The 14,703-nt window shown below is 49.7% G+C and overlaps 1 protein-coding gene across 7 annotated transcripts in view; it reads left to right on the forward strand.

Moving 5' to 3' along the window:
• The window catches only part of DOCK10 (dedicator of cytokinesis 10), a 1,735,912-nt gene that overhangs the window by 898,845 nt on the left and 822,364 nt on the right, over window positions 1-14,703 (forward strand). For all 7 annotated transcript variants that reach the window (XM_078665953.1, XM_078665951.1, XM_078665949.1 and 4 more), the window contains exons 6-8: window positions 237-362; window positions 620-754; window positions 12,766-12,949. In XM_078665953.1, the coding sequence (XP_078522079.1) occupies window positions 237-362; window positions 620-754; window positions 12,766-12,949 (445 nt within the window). The remainder of the gene's footprint in view (window positions 1-236; window positions 363-619; window positions 755-12,765; window positions 12,950-14,703) is intronic.

Here is a 14,703-nt window from a genome sequence, read left to right on the forward strand (position 1 = left end):
TCAGATTAACTGGCAAGGTTTCAGTGTCATTAGGGAAAGTGATGGTAAGTTTTACGGTTACTTTTCACTGTCCCTGTCAACGGTTGAATCTTTTACGTGATAGCTAGTATTGCAGTTTTAACCGAGATACAAGTATTACATTATAAAAGCAAGTCATAAGCATGTGTTTTTTGTCTTGTTTGTTTTTTACTCATGAATGTCACTTAGAGTTATACAAATAATGTCATTCTCTCTAGGATACAACATCCCTCTCATCTTCTAAAGGAGGCAGCGGAGGAGGCGGCGGATCTGGCGTTTTCAAATCTGGCTGGCTTTATAAAGGGAATTTTAACAGCACTGTAAACAACAGCATCACTGTCCGGGTAAGAGGACAATGCCACTCTGTCTCAGTGACTACTTTCGCTCCACATTCCCCACGGTCGTAGGATAGCCCTGTTTGCCTTGCATGTGTTCATTTGCATAGTGAATAATGGTTTAAACAACATTTCTGTTGTACTTTTAAATATATTTTGGGTTGCATTGCTAAATTATATATTTATTTTTCTTTAAATGCCAGTAAGTGGATGAAATATTAGCAATGAAGAAGCAAAATATAATATTATCTTATTTTACTTTGCAGTCTTTTAAAAAACGCTACTTCCAGCTGACAAGGCTGTCGGATAATTCTTACATAATGAATTTTTACAAAGATGAGAAGATATCCAAGGAACCAAAAGGTTGCATTTTTTTAGATTCTTGCACTGGAGTTATACAGGTAAGCCAAGCTGTCTGTACATCAGTTACCTGTGTTTTTTTTGGTTTGTTTTTCTCTGTTGTTTTCCTGAAATGTTTCTACTGTGCCTTTGGAATGGATATGTCATTATTCTAGATATTAAATGTAATCCGCTGTGGTAAAAAGAGATGCAGATGCCATCAAGTCAATGACCAACTAGTTTCCAAGAACATCATTTGTTATTCAGGTTTGGAATATAATTTGATGTGCACATTTTTTCATGAAGGAATCTTACCATCTTAAAATGCATATCCAATTTGAGTAGACATGCTGGTTTGTCAAGTTATTTGTAATAAAAATAAGTGCTGGTCCCCAAAATGTTTACCAGGGCCGTATATTTGAAGTGCCCACAGAAATGCTATCAAAACACCCAGAAGGGCGAACGACTGTCCTTCCTTTTTTTCCATCATGGTTTGTGGAAACAGAAGAAGGACTATCAACACAACAAATGGTAACGGCTTACATATCTGCTGTCCTTCTTGATGGTGTTGTTGATAAACAACTTTGATGCATACTACTTTTTAAACATTAACCCCTTCCGTGCGGGACTGTTTCCCCCCGCTGTGCTGGGGGCAGCGGGGGGCGCGCACGGCGCCCCGGTGCTCATGACGAGGTCAGCTCGTCATGAGCTACGGCGCTCCGCTGCTCAGGACGAGCTGAGCTCGTCATGACCACGCCTTTTCCAATGGAACGCTCAGCACAGCAGGGAAATTAGCCCAGCGTGCGAGCTTTCCATCTAACGGGCGCGGTCATGACAAGCTCAGCTCGTCATGAGCACCGGAGCGCGGTGGCTCATGACGAGCTGACCTCGTCATGAGCACTCAAGAGGTTAAATAATTTAAATAAGTTATAGTCATGGGCGCTGGATTTATGCGTCAACGGAGGACCAAAATAGGCAGCAAGCAAGTTCGTCCAAATTATGCAACCAGAAAATGCTAATTATGAGGTATAATGCATTACATTCTACAGCGGTATTACTTGACTATTTTGTCATTTTAACACACATTATTACTCTCTGGGTAAAGATAAGTTAAAATATTTTTTATTGCACTATTAATAAAAATCATTGCAATGAGACCGTCTATATGGGAAGTGCACATGTTCAAAATATTATAAAAAGAGCATATAAAAGAATTATTTCAGTTGCTTGTTTTTAAATATTAAAAAGGGTTTAGGCTCCGGTTCAGCAACTGTAAACATGAAAACCTTAAAAAGCTGGGCACTGGGGGTGCACGTGATTTCTAATGCCTTGCTATTGACTATGCTGTGCGCCTGGGCCTGGTGCTGGGTGCTTCCATGGTGTGTCCCCTTGGATTATGGCTGATGCATCCCTTCAGGGGCTCCCCAAGGAGTCCATGCGCGTAAGGAGTTGGAATGTTAGAGGGATGCTGGATAAAATCAAGAGAGGGACGATTTTGAGGTGGGGGAAAAGAGAGGCAGCAGATGTCTTGCTGTTGCAAGAAACGCACATGATGGGGACGAAAGTACTTAGCCTGCAAAGATTTGGTTACCAACAGGTTTTCCACGCTGGGTTTGCTAGGGGCTCCAGGGGGGTCCCCATCTTGGTCCATCGTAGGTTGGCATATGTACATGAGCGGCAGTGGATAGACCCGCAGGGCAGGTACGTTTTTGTGAAGGGTATGGTGGGTACGGAGTCCATTGTGTTTGGAAGCATCTATGCCCCCCCCCGATTGCAGTGGTCCCTGGCTGAGCGGTTGTTTGCGGTGTGGGCGGAAATCCCTGAGTCCCTGGCAGTGCTGGGAGGAGATTGGAATGATGTGATGGACGTCTGCATGGACCGTCAGCGACCGAGGGAGACGCAAACTGCTACTGCCCCTACCCGACTGAGTGCGATGGTGGAAGGGTTGGGCTGGGTAGATGTCTGGCGCCACATGCATGCTAAGGCCCGAGAGTATACTTATGTTTCTGCTGTGCATGGTTCCTTCTCGCGGCTGGACTATGTTTTTGTACCCTGTGCGTGTTTGAGTAGAGTGCGGGAGGCGGGTATCCTGCCCAGGGGGCTGTCAGACCATTCCCCGGTGGCCGTGGAGATTGAACTACATAGGCAGAGACAACCATTCCGATGGAAGATGTCTTCGTGGCACCTTCAGCAACCTGACTATATACAGCACATGCGGGGTGCGATCGCCCATTATTGGCGAGAAAACCTGGTGGCAAACATGGACGTGACGGTGGTCTGGGAAGCCATGAAGCCTACCTTGAGGGGAATCGACATAGCGTGGTGCGCGGCGGCCCGTCGCCAACGTCGAGAGGCCATAGTTGCGGCAGCAGCGCAGGTGGAAATTATGGAGCGGCGGTGTCGGGGAGAGAGGGATGATGTGGCGGTGCGGCTGCTCCTGCAAGCACTGCAGTCCTACGCATCCGTGTTGCTCGATGAGGCCAGACAGGCATGGCTGGCCACGCGGAGTAGAGTATATCAGTGGGGGGACAAGTCCTGTACTATGCTCCATAGGCTATGACAACGTACCCTGCAGCCACTTACTCTACCTGGACTCACGGATGGGGATGGTGTCGCTATAAGGGACCCGGCTGAATTGGCGGCGAGTTTTGCCGAATATTATATGGGGCAATATGCGCCGCAGGATTATCTTCCGGCTGACACGGTCAATAAATTTATTGCCGACCTGCCCCCGAGGGCAGTTTCCGCTGAGACGAGAGCGGCGCTGGACCTCCCACTCACGGCCGAGGAACTGGGGGATGCGCTGGGGCAGCTCAACACCGGGAAGGCACCCGGACCGAGCGGCTTCCCGTGTGAATTCTATAGGAAATTCCAACTCCAACTGGGGTCCCATTACGGGGCGGCATTGGAGGCGGCACGGGACCTGGGTCGACTGCCAGCTGATTGGCGCCATGCTGAAGTGGTGGTCTTTCTGAAGCCGGGCAGACCCCCTGACCGACACGACTCGTACCGCCCTATCTCTCTGCTAAATATCGAAGCTAAACTGCTGGCCAAGGCATTGGCGAACCGTCTTCTCCCATACGTGGCTGCTCTGGTCCACCCGGATCAGGCTGGCTTTATGCCGCATAGAGCAACGCGGCACAATATTAGACGGGCGCAGACGGCTGTGGATGCAATGGGGGCCACCGGGGAGCGGGCGGCCTTGCTGTTGGCGGATATAGATAGGGCCTCTGATTCTGTGAGTTGGTCCTATTTATTTGCGCTCCTGCCTCGACTTAATCTCGGCCCGGTGTTTATCTCGTACATTAAACTGCTCTATACGGATATCACGGCGTCCGTGCGTGTTTCAGGAGCAGTGTCGGGAGGTTTCCAATCAGTCGGGGAACCCGTCAGGGATGCCCGCTGTCCCTGTATTTATTTGCATTAGCCATGGAGCCCCTGGCCTCATGGGTACGCATTGACGCGCAGCTACGGGGCTTCGAGTGGGATGGGGGACTCACCGACAGGATCGCACTCTACGCGGACGATGTCCTCTTTTTCCTCACGGATTTAAATAGGTCGGGGCCCCGAGTGTTGGAAATCATGCGCATTTTTGTAGAAGTGTCGGGCCTCTATCTTAACCCGCGTAAGTCCACCCTCTGGGTGCTGGGCAACGGGGCAGCTGCAGGCTCTTGGGCGTCGGCCTTACAGGTGGCGGCTGGGGGCTTGATGTATCTTGGAGTGTTCCTGTCCGAGTCAGCCATGATCTCATGGGAGCGCAACGTGATGCCTGTTTGGGAGAAGGTACAGACGGATATTAAAACATGGTCCCGGATGCCTCTTACCATATATGGTAGGTCCGCAATATTTAAAATGGTTGCACTTCCGCGCCTTCTATATCAACTGCAGAATCATCCGCACGAAATCGCTTCTCAGTGGTTCCGGCAGGTCAATTCTGTCCTAGGCCGCTTTTTGTGGGCCGGGGTGCGGCTAGGGTGGCGCTGCGCACCTGCTTCCTGTCCACATACTGTGGTGGTCTTGCTACATCGGACTTACTGTCCTATTACCAGGCCTCCCATTTGCTCGTGCATAACGAATGGTGGTATGGGGACAGTGGAGACCCGGCGTATGCTCTAGAACGCTTGCTGATGGGGGACACCACGCTGCACACCATCCTTTACTCGGCCAGATTGAGGAGGCGGCTGCCGTGTGCCACGCAGGTGGTATTTGCGGTTTGGCGACAGGCGCTACGTCGCATGGGCTGGTGGGGTAGATTGACGGCTGAGACCCCGTTGTGGCACAATGGGCGGCTCCCCGCGCTGGCCTCCCTAGGGGGGTTTGGCGGCTGGGATTCTATCGGGATCTCTTCCCTTGGAGATGTTATGTCTGGAGTGACTCTCAAGTCATTCCAGGAGCTTAGGGACGAATTCCGTATGCCCAAGACCCAATTTTTCAGGTACTTGCAGGTTCGCCATGCGCTCGCACCTAGTCTGGTTGGTTTGGAGTCGCTGCCGGAATTCAGTCCGGTGGAAGCGAAAGTTTTCATGGGCGACCTCGGAGATAAGAAGGTCTCCCGCATCTACCAAACACTGGTCACTCATTGTTCCTCCTCCCTGCTCCCGCTGAGGGAAGCCTGGGAAAAGGATGTTGGACCCCTAGATGAAGATGACTGGAGGGAGGCCCTGGAGTCCCCGCGTGGGTCAGCTATCGCGGTGCGACTCCGATTGATACAATTTAAATACTTGCATAGGGCTTACTATACGCGGGAGCGGCTGTGGAAAGCGGGTCTGATTGCGTCCCCGGAGTGCCTGCGGTGTGGAGTTGAGAGGGGTACCCTGTTGCATACAGTATGGTCTTGCGCTGGCCTGACGAGGTTCTGGAATGGTGTATGGAGCTGCCTGTCGGAGGTGCTGGGATGGGATCTCCCCCGCACCCATCGCCTGGGCCTACTCCATGTGCTGGAGGGTGTGGGCGGGAATATCTACAAACGTCACCTTTTGTTACTGGGCCTGGTTGTGGCTAAGCGGGACTTGGCACGTGCATGGAAGGCTGAGCGAGCTCCCCCACTGTGTGCGTGGAAGGCTGGACTGGACTATTTCATGGGGTTAGAGCGCCCAGTGTTTGAAGCCAGGGGATGCCCCTCAAACACTACAAAATTTGGAAAAGGTGGGCCGACTATAGGGATTTGGTTTTAGAGCCACCAGCGGTACCTGACGATGGTCCGGACTTGGACAATGAATAACAGGCCTGGGGAGGCGCATGGTGCCTGGCTTGATATCAACAGTTACTGGAGGCTTATTGTGATCACGTGCACTGGGTTAGGGAGGGATAAGGGGTGGGTAGATGGGTCGCTGGGTGGTTGTGGGTGGTGGGGAGAGTTGGGGGGGGTCGCTCTTTTTATTGATTGGGTTTCCATGATGCTGATCCATGTGTTGCTTTCTGGCAGTGATCTCCTGACTGTGGAGAGCTGTGATATGCCTTGACCTGATCAATCAATAAAATCTGTTTTGAAAAAAAAAAGCTGGGCACTGCATTATGCGTTATAGTTCTGTATGATAGTCCGAATCCAAAACTGCCTTTACTACCATCAGGTATTTCATAAAGCGTGCTGCCAGCTGGACTGATTCGCCTTTCATGCACTCGACCAAGGCAGCTTGACATGTCCTTACATTTAAAGAGCGCCCAATTTAGCGAAGCCAGTATATTCTCATCTTCTTGAGTTTCTCGCAGATGCACAGAATATGGATTAAAGTTTCCTCTACTGCTCTGCATGCTCGGCACTGAGTGGCAACTGTTTCTTTGTACTCTCGCCCATATATGTGTAAGCCAACAATGTGGTCAATCCGAAGTGCAATTTCATTAATTGGCGTTTCAGTATTAGTTTTACAGGGGTGGACAAGTAGTGTGGCAAAGACACACTATTGTCTGGGTAAAAGTTTCACCTCATTATTACCGGTATAACAATCGACTACTGCAGTCAGAAGCTAAATGGTGACAAGTTAACCTTTGCAAAAAGTCTATCACTGCTGGGCAACATGGGCGGGATGTTTTTAGTAACTTGTGAGCCATTTGCACGTAAAACTAAAATGCTTTAGTTGAAATCTGCAAATTATGCAGCAGATGGTGGATTATGTGGCAAATGTTATAAATACATAACTATGCAGCAAATGCCACAGCTGAGAATCACATGCTTTCAGTAGTCTAGTTTATGGTTTGGATGTACTAAAGGGTGCTTGCTTTTATTAATGTTTCCTAGCTGTCTGGATGTCTGTGATCTCCTACTTAAATATTTATTTTCAGTTTATTCATATATGTAGGACTTGGCCCTTTTTGGCTTAAGTCCCTAAACTTTTTACTTTCCCCCTAAACCTTTTTTTCTGACATAGTGTTGCCGACTTAGATGTTTTGAACACTTTGCCACTGCTAAACAGTGTCAAAGTGCAAGTGTTCCTTGTATAAAGTGTAATGGTAATTGGTTGTTCATGATTGGTATGTTTGCCTTACTAAGTAAAGTCCCTAGTAAAGTGCACCTTGTGTGCCAAGGCTGGTAATGCAACTGCTACTAGTGGCCACGCAGCACTATTTGTGCCACCCACACAAGTAGCCTTAAAAAGGGAACTTAGGCCTGCCATTGCAGGGCCTGCGCACAATTTGTTAAACTGCCATGTTGTTCTGTCAAGTGCACTCACTTGCCAGACCTTACCCTTCCCTTTCTATGCACATCAGACACCCCTATGGTAGGTCTAGGGTACCCCCTGGACAGGGCGCAGTGCATGTGACAGGTAGGACAGGTACTAAGGTGTGTGCCATGTCCTGACAATGAAATAATCTCCATTTTCGTTTTTCACTGTTGAAAGGCCATCTTGTCCATAGGATAGAATGGGAAGGCTGTGTAATATGTTTTCCAGCCTATCTTCCCAAAGGCTTAACATGGAAAGGTGAAGTTTAGTATGCCTAAACTTACAATGTAATAACACATCTTTTTATGAAGGTGTTTTTTGCATTGTGTGTTCAGAAGCCACTCTTTTAGAAGTGACTGAGTTTTTGTGCTCTAACATTTCTGTGTGTCTCTGCCTGGCTGTGGATTGACTGTCTGGATTTGAAAGCAATAGGATCTGGGGAAATGTCTTGACCCAGGGGAGGAGGTGAGACAGCAACAAGCTGACCTGCATCTGGAGTTTGGGGGGGGGGAGAAGCCCCTAGAGTTGAAGAGGCCTGAGTTGCTGCAATAAAACAATTGGCTCATCTCCTGCTGAGTGATTGAGAATCTAGACCCCCACTAATCAAAGGAAGAAAGGTGTCACTGGCAGGGAGGCACCAAGAACTGGTTTGAACAGGGGTCAGTAGCCCCTGAAACACAAAGACTTCAAAGCAATTTAGGAGTATAACTATGAGAGCTGAAGCCCCTGAACTTTGGAGAATGGCTTGATCAAGTGTGAACAAGACTGGAGCTACTTCGTGGTCAAGAGGAACCTTTGCCAAGGAAGAAACAACTAAAGAGACTGAAGAATAGGACTGACCCTTGCTGTGTGTTCTGGGGCTGGCCCGCAGTTTGCTGTTTTAACAAAGGAAAGGCTAACGTGGCTTTGCTGTGTGCTGTGTCCCCCTGCTTGAAGGACTTTGCTGTGTGCTGTGTCCTGAAGTAACTTATCCCCAAGAGCCTGAGAAGAGCTGGCTCCCTGTTTGGAAACACAGGAACACAAAAGTTTGCAGGAGAGTCTCAGCGCCGCTGTGTAGTTATAATTAGCTCATACTTTTCATAAGAAGAGCATTTTGGTTTTGCTTATAACTTTGGCGCTGTTTGACGAAAACAGTTTCCCCATGCAATGTTCATAGTGATAATTAGACAACGATACAGAAAAAAACAGGTGAACAGTATTATTATAAATTTTGCTGAAAGATAGATTGTTACCCAGAAAGCTTGCTTTTTATGATTTGGTGTAAACCTGTTTAGTAGTTTTGGAGAAATTAAGTTGGAAAAAAAAGAGATGTGAGTTCCCTCTTAAATGTAAAAAATAAAGGGTTTGTCAATGGGAGCTGGTATTTAATGGCGATGGGGAAGTGGGTCCTGGGTGGGAGAAAAGAGGGAATGAAAAATAAAAAGGAAAGACTTACCTGTGTACCGCCGCCACTGCCGCCGCCTCTCGGTCCTCTTCACCCGGGAGTCCTGGAATCAAACAATCAATCAATCAACCATTTGTAGAGCGCCCTACATACTCGTGAGGGTCTCAAGGCGCTGGGGAGGGGAGGGAGGCCTCAACTGATCAAACAGCCTGGTCTTGAGAAGTCTCCTGAAGGTCAGCAGGTCTTGGGTCTGTCGTAGGCTCAGTGGGAGGGTATTCCATGTCTTGGCGGCGAGGTGGGAAAAGGATCTCCCGCCAGTGGTTGTTCTTCGGATGCGCGGGACGGTGGAGAGTGCGAGGTCGGCGGAGCGGAGCTGGCGATTAGGGATGTAGAAGGAAAGTCGCCTGTTGAGGTAGGCTGGGCCGGTCTCGTGGAGTGCCTTGTGTGCGTGGATGAGGAGCTTGAAGCATATCCTCTTCTTGACGCGCAGCCAGTGCAAGTTTCTCAGGTGGGGGGTGATGTGGCCAAGGCGTGGGACATCGAGGATCAGTCGTGCTGAGGCATTTTGGATACGTTGCAGTCGTTTGATGTGCTTGGTCAGGGCTCCTGCGTAGAGGGCGTTTCCATAGTCGAGTCTGCTGCTGACGAGGGCCTGGGTGACTGTTCTTCTTGTATCTGTCGGGATCCACCTGTAGATCTTGCGCAGCATGCGGAGGGTGTTGAAGCAGGAGGAGGAGATGGCGTTGACTTGCTTGGTCATGGAGAGCGTTGAGTTGAGGATGATTCCCAGGTTGCGTGCGTGGTCGGTGGGTGTCGGGGCTGCCCCCAGTGCCGTCGACCACCAGGAGTCGTCCCAGGCTGATGGGTTGGAGCCGAGGATGTGGACCTCTGTTTTGTCCGAGTTCAGCTTCAGTTGGCTGATCTTCATCCAGTCGGAGACGGCCTTCATTCCTTCGTGGAGGTTGGCTTTGGCGCTAATGGGGTCCTTGGTGATTGAGAGGATCAGTTGAGTGTCGTCAGCGTAGGAGATTATGTTGAGGTCGTGCTGTTGGGCGACGTGTGCGAGCGGGGCCGTGTAAATGTTGAACAGTGTCAGGCTGAGGGAGGATCTCTGGGGTACGCCGCAGATGATCTCGGAGGCTTTGGATCGGAAAGGGGGGAGGCGGACGCTCTGGGTTCTGCCGGAGAGGAAGGAGGCGGTCCATCCCAGGTCTTTGTCTTGGATCCCCATGGCGTGGAGGCGTGCGCATAATGTGTGGTGGCAGACTGTGTCGAAGGCGGCGGAGAGGTCCAGGAGGATGAGGGCTGCGGTCTCACCATTGTCCAGCATGGTCCTGATGTTGTCAGTGGCGGCGATGAGGGCGGTTTCGGTGCTGTGGTTGCTGCGGAACCCTGACTGGGAAGGGTCCAGGGTTCTGTTTTCTTCGAGGTATCGGGTTAGCTGTCTGTTGACTATCTTCTCGATGACCTTGGCCGGGAACGGGAGCAGAGAGATGGGCCGGAAGTTCTTGAGGTCTCCAGGGTCTGCCTTGCGTTTTTTGAGTAGGGCATTGATCTCGGCATGTTTCCAGCTCTCTGGGAAGGTCGCTGTCTTGAGGGAGAGATTGATGACGTTGCGCAGGTGGGGTGCGATGGAACTGCTGGGTTTGTTGAAGATGTGGTGCGGGAATGGGTCTGACGGGGAGCCGGAGTGGACTGTGCTCATGGTATTGATGGTGTGATCGATGCTCACGCTGGCCCAGGCTAGCAGGGCTCATGGTCGATGGTGTGCGGAGAGTCTGTTGTGTTGCTGTCTGTTGGGGCTGTCTGGGTGATGAAGCTGTTGTGGATGTCTGCTATCTTGCGGTGGAAAAAAGTGGCGAGGGAGTCGCACAGGGTTTGCGACGGCGGGATGTCGTTGGTGTTGGAGCTGGGTTTGGAGAGCTCTTTCACGATGTTGAAGAGGTCCTTGCTGTTGTGTGTATTGATGTTGAGGCGGTCTTTGAAGGAGGTCCTCTTGGCAGTCCTAATGAGGTAATGGTGGGTGCGGATGGCGTCCTTGTGGGCTGCGTGGCTGTCTGGAGTCTGTTCGCTGTGCCATTTCTTCTCTAGTTTCTGGCAGGCTCGCTTGGAGGCTAGGAGTTCTGGGGTGAACCAGCTGGCCCTCTTGCTGGTGTCTCTGTGGGGGGGTTTCTTCAGCGGGGCGAGGGTCTTGGCGCAGTCGTCGATCCAGCGTGTGAGGCTGTGGGCAGCATCGTCGGTGTTGGAGGGTTCGGTGGGTGGGCTGAGAGCGAGGTTTGCGTGTAGTTGGTCTTCGTGATTTTTCTCCAGTAGAGGCGAAGCATCTATTGGGTGCGGTGGTGTGTGGTGGGTTTCTGGAAGGAGAAGTGGATGCAGCGGTGGTCGGTCCAGAGGAGTTCGGTGGTGTGGCTGAAGGAGACGTGGGGGCTAGCAGAGAAGATGGGGTCAAGCGTGTGGCCAGCGGAGAGGGTAGGTGTTGTGACGAGTTGCCTCAGTCCGAGGTTGGCGAGGTTATCGTTCAGGGTTGTCGAGTTGCTGTCATTGTTGTTCTCAAGGTGAAAGTTCAGGTCTCCGAGGAGAATGTAGTCGGTGGAGGTTAGGGGATGCATGCTGATGAACTCGGCGACGGAATCGATGAACTGGGGTCGGGGTCCGGGGGGTCTGTAGATGAGGGTGCCTCTGAGGGTGGAGTTGGGGTCTGTGTGGATCTGGAAATGCATGTGTTCTGCGGTGCTGAGAGTGTCCTCGGTGCTGGTCGAGACCCTGATGCTGTTCTTGTGGATGATAGCGATTCCTCCTCCAACTCCGTTGGAAGCACCCTGCTCCCAGACTCCCCATAGCCAATCAAAATGCTTCAATGCAGCGGTGTGATTGGTCTGAGCACTGTGGTTCGATGCTCAGCCAGGGAATGGGAGCCTTGGCATGTTCTCTACCCAGGCTGTAATGCAGCCTGGGTGGAGAACATGCAAAGTGTGCATGACAGTTTGTCCGGCCCGAGACAGCTGTCCAAACTATCATGCACACTTGGAATGGGCAAACCACTCCTCTCCTGTCATGCTCTGTGAGCTGAGCAGCCCTGCCCCTACCCCGCTGAGCAAGGATGGAAAAACAATGAGTTATCATTTAATTTTTTCCTTTTTGACCTGCTCAGTGGGGCGACGCTCCTCCCCCTTAGCGGGGTTTGTAATTGGCCAGCAGGCTCTATCTCCTGTCAGTCACTTCGCTCCGAGATCAGTCCCGCTTGAGTGAGCTCTCTTAATGGCCTGGAGCAGCATCAGAGGAAATGTTAAGGCTGTCATTACAGGACACGAGGACTCTTTCCGTATACATTAATTTTTATGATTTCATCTATTAATCTGAAATAAGCTTATCATTGGTTGATTGATCAATCAAACTATAAAGTTTTCATTAAAAAACAGAAGCAGTGCAACTTCTAGTTTTTTCATGAACAGTACCCTCAAGCTTAAGTGCACACGATGGGCCATATACTACTGCACACTTCATTAAAATCAGTAAATAGATGAGTTAGACAAGGAAAAGAGGTCGAATGTATTTTCCCAATTTTGCTTGCGCGCTTTACTCAGCCGCAGTAGAAAGGCATCTGCCTTAATAGATATAACAATTTCTCTTTGCGTTTATATTTTTTCAAAAAACAATTAGTTGTCGACACTGAATTATGCAGAATAATTCGTTTGTTTACTTTCAATGGATGAATGATTATGAGGAGACAGAACAAAAACAGCAGCGTGCGCCTGTCTTCTTAAACTAATCATTTTAGTAAGGTCCAAAGTTCACACCGTTTTGCTTGTCCAGCGTGGCAATTACTACGATTGTTAGCTTTGAATTGAGGCCTGCCCAGACTCCATAATCTCTTAAAATACTATGCTTGTCTCAGCTGACGACCATTTTGGAAAAAGGGTTTCCCTCAGAAGCCCTACGGTCGTGCTGTTTGAACGCTTGCGTGCTATTGTCAAGTACACGCTCGACTTAATAACCGTCTTTCATGTGGCTTTTATTTCCTGTATGACAGAACAGCAAGCTCAGAAAGCATGCCTTCGAGTTGAAAACGAATGACCTGACGTACTTTGTGCTGGCAGCAGAAAACGAGCAGGATATGGATGACTGGATTTCTACGCTCAACAAAATCCTGCAAATCACTCCGGAGGGAACTATCCAGGACCGGAAAAGCACAGACCTCACAGATCTTAAAATTGGTACGGTTCAATGAAGCGCTGTGCCTGTTGGTTTCTGGTTTCTGGGTGGGGTGTAGTTTGCATCTGCTGAATCAAAATGTCCATTCAAATAAGTACAGTACAGAAAAAAAACAGTTTCAGTGAATACCGTGGAGAACTGGCGCCCATTGTCTGTTTGCTCCAGTTTGTATGACTCCAGGGTCCCTTGGTAGCACGTAAGGTTCAGAAACTTTGGGGCATATTTATAATAAGTGGCGCATCCCTGCATATCAGCAGGGATGCGCCACTTATTGTGCGCCATGCCTCCGCCACCATGGATGTGCCGCATTTACAGTGCGGCGCACCATGGGGCAAAAACGGCAGAGATGCGTCACGCATCTGTGCGGAAAAGTGACGCGACGCAGCCCCAGCAATGCTCTAAGGGGCCCTATCTTGTTAATGCTGCTTCAATCCTTACGTCTGCTTCAAGCATGCGCAGGGTTTTGACGCAGGAAGGGCCCCAAAGTGACTGAGTGAAATCTTGTAGATTTTACTCAGCCACTTTTAGAAGGCGTTCCTGCGCCGGAACGCCCCCCCCCCTGCGCAAGAACGCCTCCTTCTGGCGCAGGGCTTTACAACGTGACGCATCTCCCAGATGCGTCACGTTGTAAATACCCCGCACCATGGCGCATCTTTTGCGCCACCGCTGCGTCACAAAAGTGACGCAACGGCGGCGTAAAAGAGGCGCAAGGGGCTTGTAAATCTGCCCCTTTGTACTGCCCATGTGATGCACATTGCATGGGCACAAAGCACCAGCACAACGCAGAGTGGGCTCTACCCCATATGCACGAGGTGGATGTGGCGCTACGGTAAGGAAGAAATGCCAGCGCCCTATTATATTTATTTTTGTATTATGTTTTTATGTGTATTTTCAATTTACATAAACAAATAATAATAATAATACAGTGTAGTACAAACTATTTGTGCAGGGGAAATAGACCTGTAGGAATGTGAAGGTAGTGACAAAAAATATCACGGAAGAGGGGAGTTCCTTAAAACATGTTTATTGGCAAAAAACAGGAGCCCAAGGGCTTGCCTCCATGTCCTGTGGTATCCGCTGCAAGCTGACTAGCAGTAGCATTTGAAACCCGCAGGGCGAGAGAGCAGCCAAGGGCCATAATCAAGTAACAACAATTCTATTAGAAGCATTACTTGTGCGGGTTCAAAAGTCAACAATACCATTACAATGGTAGACAGGAATAAAATAAGGGCCCGATGGTTTGGCAGAACATTTTTTTAAGATTGTAGGTAGCACAATCAGATTCTGGGCATTAACAGAATTAGAAGCATCGTTTCATCATGGTCCCTGTAATTCTGTATGCAATTCATGAAGTCTCTTCAGGTGGACGTGATAATCCAGACACTGGCTAGTCAAAGGCCAGACTTTGTGCTGTTGCAGGGAACCCTTTTGGTGAGCATGACATGTAATTTAATTAGTCCGGGCCAGAGAGCCTTTTCATTCCACCCTGCATTTCAATGGTGGTCTTGGTGCCTCTGTCACTTTCCACAGCTCCCCAGGCCCCGGGGTAAATATTAGCAGGTACAAGCAGTCTCCAGGAGAGAGAGAAAGACGGGGAGGGAGGATAAGGTAGGGGGAAATTGACCATAGAGGGAGGTGAGAAAGCGGAGAGAAGGAGAGAGAGTGAGAGAGAGAGAGAGAGAGAATGGGTGGATGGAAAGAGAGAGTTTGCACAAGGAGGTTAACGGAGCAGGGCGGATTTGAGCTTTTTTGCCAG

The sequence above is a fragment of the Lissotriton helveticus genome, chromosome 11 (genome assembly GCF_964261635.1).
Source record: "Lissotriton helveticus chromosome 11, aLisHel1.1, whole genome shotgun sequence".
Lineage (NCBI taxonomy): Eukaryota > Metazoa > Chordata > Amphibia > Caudata > Salamandridae > Lissotriton > Lissotriton helveticus.